We start from the raw sequence: 8,792 nt of genomic DNA, 5'->3' as shown, positions 1-8,792 counted from the left end.
TTCCTACCCCTTCCCCTTCCCCTTCCCCATCCCCATCCCCATCACCATCCCCATCCCCATCTCCATTTATTCCAACCCCAGCACCATCTCCAGACGTTCTAATCCCAGTACCATCACCAACCCCATCCCCTGATGTTCCTACCCCAGCAACATCGCCTGATGTTCCAACACCAGGACCATCTCCTGATGTTCCTACCCCATCCCCATCCCCATCACCATCACCATCACCATCCCCATCTCCATCTCCATTTATTCCAACCCCAGCACCATCTCCAGACGTTCCAACCCCCGTACCAACACCATCCCATCGCACCCGCCCCACCACATGTTCGATAGACACAGTGCTATATGATTCATGCAATCCACAGAAACCATATATCTCTAATGCAAGCAATGCTTCAGAAGAAGAAAAAGAGTTTATTCCAAGTACAACCAGTACCGGGATCATGACTGATGAAGCAGGCTGTTGCGTTGGATTCGCCATCTTCACAAATGACTGCAGACCTGCCATTAAAGATTTATCTTATGCGAAGAGAAACATTTACAACAGCCTGGAGGCATCATGCATTTTCGCTCATTAAGGGAGCTGCTTACATGTTTATATTCTCGCTTAGTTCGATTTTCGTAGGGAAGTATCATTATTTTTCTTTATTAGTATTATTTTTACATTTACTTTTTTAGGGTTTAGTTCGGTATACTTTTGGTCATGACTTTTTGGTAGTGTTCGTTAATTTTGGTTGGCTTATTATATTCTCGATTGAGAATTTTTATACACATACAAAGTTTTCGATTCAGTAACTATATATGATGGGTTTTTACAGTTTTAATTCTTGGGTGTTACAGTTTATCAATTTTCTTCAAGTATAAGAATAGAATTTCGTCAGTTCACATGAGGGGATTGAAAATAACATATGATGGATTTTATAAAATATTCTGCAACGAGCTTAGATTTTAGCAAAAGAATTAATTACAGGGAAACCTTTTTTTTTTTTTATAAAAAATGTCAAAACCTATAATATGGGTATTTTGGTATGGCCGCGACAATCTCCCATGTAATTTCAAGAAAGGTGACGAATTCAAGTTAAGGGTGTCTTCTGTTTGGTGATTATATGTCTATGGCTATATATAGATTTGCAGAAGACCGTGGGCAAAGAATTTGAGATGGCTCTGTGTTGAGTATTTGAGCATTTTCACGCACAATCGACAAGGAAGCAAGTTGGAGATAGAATATCGCATGAAACTACAATTTACTTCAAAAGTTACTGCACGTGGATAATGGCGAAACCAAAGCCAGCTCCATGGTCACCGGCCCCTTCTCAGGGTGGCAAAACACAGCAGCAAGCCCCCGTCGAACCGTCAATATCACACCGGCCCCCATATGCTCCATAATTCAGTGCATAATCCGTTATGGTACCGTTTTCATCACGGCTTACTTGGGTTCATTTGTTGTGTGACTGAGAAAATCGAAGTCTGGGATTAATATTGAGACATAAAGTGATTGTTACTAACCGGTGGATGATTATATATAGTCTTAACGAGAATCAATATTAACTCTTAATACATATAAAACGATGAATTCCGTAATTTTGACCGGAAGATGACATAAACTGTTGTTTCACGAAATTTAAGCATAACAAATTCACAAAATATCATGTAAATTATACAATATGCATAGATTTAAGATAATTTGCAGTAAAATTTATTAAGTTGGCCCTTCAATCAAAGCCGAGAGTGACTGTCAAACATGAAAAACCGACGCAAGGCACATTAAATTTGGAGCAAACAGAGATAAATGGGTCAATTAAATAAGAGTAGGTCTCTTATGAGACGGTCTCACAAATTTTTATCTGTGAGACGTGTCAACTCTACCGTTATTTACAATAAAAAGTAATATTCTGAGTATAAAAAGTAATATTTTTTCATGGACGACCCAAATAAGATATTCATCTCACAAAATACGACCCGCGAGACTGTCTCACACGAGTTTTGTCATTAAATAATAAAAAATTAGAAAAAGAGAAGAACTTTTGTTTAACATTAATTGCATTTAAAACCATTTGTGTTAAAAAATCATGCATAAAATCCTTTATAAACGGGTAAAATGTGCTTGGTTTTTTTTTTTTTTTTAAAACATAGANAGATATTAAATGTTTTATTTCTTTAAATGGAAGATATATTAGTGTATTTATATTTTTAGGGAGTTTTATGTCTAAACTTTTCAATGAGAACCCGGAGCAATTAGCCCGAGATAAATGAGTTATTAATAAAGAAAATCAAAATTTTAATTTCGGGAAATGTCAAAGAAAATAAATTAATATGGTGGACGATTTGATTTTGTAATTTTCTTGTTTTAAAAGATAAAGATGAAAATTGTACGGATTAGCTCAAATTCTCAATCACCATTGAAAAGAATTATCAGATGACGAGAAATTTAAGATTATACTTAACCATAATATTGAGTTCGAGGAGGAATCAAGTAGTTGATTTTTTGGTGGAATTATTTCTATAATATTTATCTCATTGTATTTAAATTTGATTTTTGATAAAGATCCTGATAAATTCGGTGAGTATGAATAAATCCCGAATTTTAATTCCAATAGACTCTAATTGAATCATATTAGTGATTCGATCATACGCATTTTGGCATAATGAGTTGATAACATCGCTTTTAAAAAATTAAAATTTAATATATTTTAATAATAATTTAAAACTACTACTTATCTGTATAATAAAAATGTGTTTCTGATGCAAGCAATGCTTTAGGAGCATAAAAAGAGTTCTGCATGCCTAATATTAAAGGGAAGGTAGCATGCCTTTCCCCTTATCAAGGGATTTCACGTATTTATATCTTTGATCGATATGTTGCCATTTTGTTGGGAAGTTTTATACTTTTTTTTTTGTTTTATAATCAAGAATAGATTTTTATGGTTGAGGCAGTTGAATTTTTGTCATGATTTGATAAGAGATCGTGAGTTGTGGTTGATTTATTATATTTTTCGTTGAGTCCTAGATTAGTAGGTTTTGATATGTTTGCCAATCTTTATTGAATTTTTATTTGATTAGCAAAGGCTTTTACACCATAATTATAATGGGTTTTTCTTAGCTACTCTTATTTACAGTTTCTCGATTTTTCCACCTATAACAAATGTATTTCATCCATTTACAAGAGGAATATCAACTTTGAACTAACTAGTTGAGATTATGACAATATCCAGCAATGCATTCTCATAGCTTGAGATTTTGGCATAAGAAATACACAAAAACAATGTTTTGGTACTTGCCGCAAAAGACCTGCTATTTGCAGGTATCACGGTCTTTTCCAAGCACAACCGGAAAAAATTAATCACCAGAATAAGAGCTAGAAAGCCTTGTATATTCAAACCTCATCTGGTAAGAACCTTACTCATATTTCCATGACTTTCAGATATAATTACAGAACAGTATTAATCTTCCATACAGTGCCATTACATCAACAAAGTGCTGCTCAAAATTCTTGTTAATGATTTCAATTGGCAGAAACAAGATATATATCTCAGCTGTGCTACATAAAATGTAATATACTATAATTCAGAAATCGTATGCATCCTAACAATCTTGGCGACTCAGAAGAGGATTAAAAAATTTCTTGTCAAGCTTGTCAAACATCTGCATCCATGAAACACAGAAATTTTCAGTCAGTCGTGGACATATTAGCATAATGGTTCAATAAGTACATATATAGCTTAGCAAGAACAGACAGGGAGTAAGAAACCATAATAATATATAATATGTTATCTCAAAGAACTTTTATCTTGAATCTCTTAATTTGGTGATTGAGGTTGCAAGTGTGTGAAGATTTGGTTCCACAGATATAGGTGCAGGCTTTTGATGATCGTTTATTGATTCTTAAAAAGAATCAATCATTTTGGTCTACTTTAACTTTGGTTTGATTTTTCCAAAATTCAAACTTTCCAAATAAACCGATGAGATCGAATTGGAAAGGAGGAATTCTTCTTTCTTCGCATGTTCCAGTGTTATTAGTTCAAACTAAATTACACTTCTTTATTCTATTATGTTGTTTAACAGACAGAAATTTCAGAAATCTAGAAGGCATATGCTGAGTTCGAACTAGGATTTAGAGATTAACAGTAATGCATTAATGCCAGGGTTATTCAACCTGGCCCTCGAATGAAGTTTTCTGAAGCTACTCAGAGAAATTGGTACAAAAGGAAAATTTTAGTGCATTCCTGAAATAGACTATAAAATTACAACCGGCTTTCATCAAACCAGCCAAATACAAAAGTCCTTAAACGTCCTACACAATCCCAGTTTTATATCCTACTTTAGGAGATCCTCAATTTCCTACGCTTTTTTCCTTTGGTGCGAGTCATTAGCAGGTTGGCGAGGTGAAGTCAAGAATTGGCCAGAAACTTCGATCTTAATTCTCATCACTTTTGGAGAGAAACATTATCTGAACGTTTTGCTAATAGAACTCCACTATAAGTCTATACCCCTAGCAACATCTTGGGAGATAGGTGGGAAGATTGGATTGAATTAAATTTTAGTTGAGTCTCAATGAACTATCATTAAACTTTGAAACATATAAATTCACCTAAGAAACAGGTAACTCAACGCCTGCTTAATGATGACAGGGAAAAAACTTCTCTGTGGTATTTCCTTCAAGAGCTAGTAGATAATGAATGCATTTGAAGAAACATGCATTGGAATGTAAAAACCTGTATGTCCGTCCAAATCACAAACTTCCTGGAAGTTGGAAAAGCACCTTTTCTTTCCAGCTAATTAATCTTGTTATTTGCCAAATTGAAAGTGTGATTCTTTTAATTAAATTTAATAAACTAAAACTAGATCAAACATCCTAAATTTCAAGAGATCGCCCACATCGAATTTAACTAGAATCAATAAGAAATGCGCCAAATAGGATCATTTACCTAATATCAAAATAAAGACTGGAGAAGATTCAAAATGCTATATTCAACATACAGTATACTCTAAAGAGAAACATACATATAGAAAGACTGTTGGGGGACTTAAGAATCTACATGCAAGAATAAAATGTATCGAGTACTAGCTTGAAGCATGAAAACAAGATCAAGGAATAGAAGTCAAATATGACCAAAAAACAAGACATCTGAGAAATAAAGGAAACAGTAAAGTTCGAGTCTTTTGGCCAATAACATAGAAATCATATATGATAAATTCAATTCTTCAGACCAAGTAACTAGTCAAACGGAAAAAGAGCTTACTCGAGCGATTTCTTGAAATGGGAATTTCTCGCAATTCTCGTCTCATGCACAAGTATTCACCCAACAATGCCATCACCGTCAGGCTTGTAATGTTCACAACCCACCATGTTATTGATGAGGGCCAACCTCCATAAATAGCGCAAATGAACAGATGGACGATATAAAGGGTCGCAGAAAAATCCAGGCATTTCTTAGCCCTTTCAACTAAATAGAGTAAAAAACCAGCTCTGTTTCAATAAGATATAATGGATCAACATTTGAACTTTCGGAATTATCATTGCAAGTCTAAGTTCTTCAAGCGAGATAATGGACATCGGTATCAAAACCATGAAACTTTTGAAAACAACTACTGCTCTACTCAATTTGAGTCACAATTCTCTAAAGTAGTCATTAATTATTCTATCCATGACATAACTGTAAAGCAAATGATCAACAGTCCCCCGTCCCCCAATTGTTGAATTTATGTCACTGCTTTTTCAATTTATTCAAAACTAATGAGAAGAAGGACGTGGGGATGTCACGACGTAAAACGTGACATATTTTTGGTGTTGATGAACTAAAAACAAAACAGAGAGGAAGATACTCGAAGGGCTGAAAAGGAGAAATCAGATTCATTCAGTTGGTTCATAAAAATGGAAAATAATCAAATCAACGCCATCACTAACTTACCAACCCTAGAAAGAGTCAGTTCATCAGTAGGAGCAGAATAATACTAATTGAAAAGTTTATTTTACAACAAAGTGCTATTTAAATATATACGATGATATAATAAAGGATAGAGCACAATGGCATAGAAGGATTCATAAAGCTTAAAGACTTTTTGTCTTTTTTTTTTTTGTTGTCTGCTATACAAAGATTCATGAAAAAGAAAATAAAAAGAACAGTAATCCGGTTTCTTGAAAATAACAAAACCTACAAATCTAAGTCCATAGAACTTGTAGCAACATTAGCAAATCTAATCAGGATAAAAGTTAAAGACTACAAACAACAATTGAGGTTCCTATCCACTCCGCACATTCTATTATATCACACAAATTCTTTCCTAATAATCTATCTTCAAGCATTGCATGCTTCATGTTGCTCTAAAAATATGAACAGATCATCAAAGCCCTTGCAAAAATATCAGAAGAATTAGCGTAATTAACCCATCAAAACACAAAAACCCAGCATTTATATTGACATTACAGCACGACTTAAAATCAATTTCCAATGAGCAAAACAGCCAATGTAATCTCAATATCGGCCACATCAACAAACATCAACAATAATTCATACTCACCCAGCAACAGAGCTGAGAAAAAAGGATGCCATAACACTCCAACCAGTAATTGTCGCAGAATTAACCGTAGCATAATCGAAGAAATACGCCAAACTCATCTTCGAGACCCGAGTCCCAACAAGAATTGACAATAATATTCCAAGGGTTTGATAATATAGGCACTGAAGGCACACAATTTGCGCTACTATTAGCCATGGATCCCACACTACCGCACCATAGAACATGGCTTTTTATTCAGTACGAGAAGAATCAAGGGAAAAAAAACCCAATTTTTGTCACCACGGAAGAGGAATCGATGATTTTGGCATCAGAATCAGAGAGGGGGGCAAAATGTGGCGTGCGAGTGAAATGACATAAAATCGGAGGACTGAAGTGATAAACGTCGTTGTTGATGGAAGGAAATGCAATAAATAGATAATAAATATGACGTCATAGTTTTACTATCTTTTAGAAATCATGGAATTTATTTATCGAAATAGGAAAGGAGATAAAATAGTATCAATTAGAACATAAATATAGTATGCATAAATAATTAATTCCAATATTTTTTAAGGAAAATTTTAATTATAACAGTTTTAATTATAAAAATCAACAAGCTAAAGGTCTTCTGTCTTCTATCCTCATATTATAATAATTATAAAAAACATCAAATAAAATTAATGTTTTGATGCGATGACAATAATAATAATAAAAAATTACGTTCCAGAGGAAATTGTTCTTTATGTCCACAAATTATTATCTCAGAATTATAAAATCAAATCATTAATAATATCATTAAAAAAAATTTAAGGTAAAAATTAACAAATGTTCCTTCCAATTTGATATGTGTTATTTGTCCCACATCGATTGGATAAAATACCTGAGAGTTGTATATATGGGCTTAGACAATCTTCCCTTATTGAGCTAATTTTTTGGATTGAGCTAGGTTCAAGTTCCAATCTTAACATGATATCAGAGCTCAGGTTCTACTGTTATGTGTTGGATCATCCGTTCTGCCCATAGTTGAGTTATTTGTAAACTCCACGCTTGGATCATCCGTTCTGCCCATAGTTGAGTCATTTGTAAACTCCACGCTCCAGATGTTCATTCCTGGGCGTAAGAGGATGTGTTAGTTGTCCCACATCGGTTGGATAAAATACCTGAGAGTTTTATATATGAGCTTGGACAAACATCTTTTCTTGAGCTAGTTTTTGGGATTGAGTTAGATACAAGTTCTAATCTTAACATTCGAATCCTCCCGCGCAAACCGTACAAATTTTTAAAATTTCATATATATTGATAAACATAATTGATAACCAACATATCAAAATTATAAATAATATGACGTCGCGAAGTTGTACACGAATGAAGGCCAGAAGTTCGAATGTAATAATATACAAGTTGTCAGGAGTCTCACATGTCTCTCTGTTGCTTTTGGTTTGTCTCGGTTAGGCATCTCGTTCACGGGTCACTTTTATTTACTATCATGTTCATACCACACAAGTCCTAGAATTTTAATGAACTAACAAGGATTATGATTTGAGTACGTACGTAGGATTATCAAATTTCCATGTACATATTCGTGCACTGAAACTTGAAAATAACTGACCAAATTTAATTATTTCTAAATAAAACTATATATGGAAAATATAGGGATTGTCTTCCCCTTGATTTTAATTAATATAAAAATATTCCTTTTCCTCTCCAAAAAGAAGAAAAATATGGTTCCATTACTGTCCAGTTTTGAAAGTATTAGTTAAAATTTTTATCCCCTGATTGTTAATGCTCGTTCATGACTCAGGTAATGCGTCTACATAAATTTAGTATATCAGTATGTATACAATTAACGCGACGTCGACGATCATTCGTATTTTCTTGATGTATAGTTGCTGAAATTAATATTGTTTTCCAACGCACAAAAACATTATTTTGATAGATAGATCAAAGTATACATTACCATCAAACCATTTTTTTTTTTAAACAAGAAAAAGTGAACAGATGATGATATCTAGCAAATGAAAGCAATAAGTGGTAAGGGTGGGTGGGTGGGTTTGGTGTCCCGAGTCAAAACCCAACTTTGTCTCTAAGGTAATGAGTAGGTGTTGGTGCACTTTGTTGAGCATGATCCCACACACTCTTCCACCTTATCTCCATCTGAAATCAATCGCAGTAAAACAAGCACCATCATCAAAATTATTGAGCCCGTGGTTTTGAAATTCGAATCAAGGCTGTTATAGACACGAGGGTACACATAACGACAAGGGAAGTATATTAGTTGTTTTATATGATTC

General features: G+C 33.9%; 1 protein-coding gene across 1 annotated transcript; it reads right to left on the bottom strand.

The window, feature by feature from the left end:
• Nucleotides 1–3,352: 3,352 nt before the first annotated feature.
• LOC140980133 (uncharacterized) lies at nt 3,353–6,892 on the bottom strand. Its single transcript, XM_073445821.1, has 3 exons — nt 6,523–6,892; nt 5,244–5,470; nt 3,353–3,645 (listed from the first exon to the last, which is right to left on the bottom strand). Exons 1-3 carry the CDS (start codon nt 6,744–6,746, stop codon nt 3,638–3,640), a joined length of 459 nt encoding a protein of 152 aa, XP_073301922.1. The 5' UTR covers nt 6,747–6,892; the 3' UTR covers nt 3,353–3,637.
• Between the last annotated feature and the right edge of the window lie 1,900 nt (nt 6,893–8,792).

This window comes from Primulina huaijiensis, chromosome 7 (assembly GCF_012295235.1).
Source record: "Primulina huaijiensis isolate GDHJ02 chromosome 7, ASM1229523v2, whole genome shotgun sequence".
Classification (NCBI taxonomy): domain Eukaryota; kingdom Viridiplantae; phylum Streptophyta; class Magnoliopsida; order Lamiales; family Gesneriaceae; genus Primulina; species Primulina huaijiensis.
The sequence above is the reverse complement of the archived record's forward strand: the minus strand, read 5'-3'. Positions and strand labels throughout refer to the sequence as shown.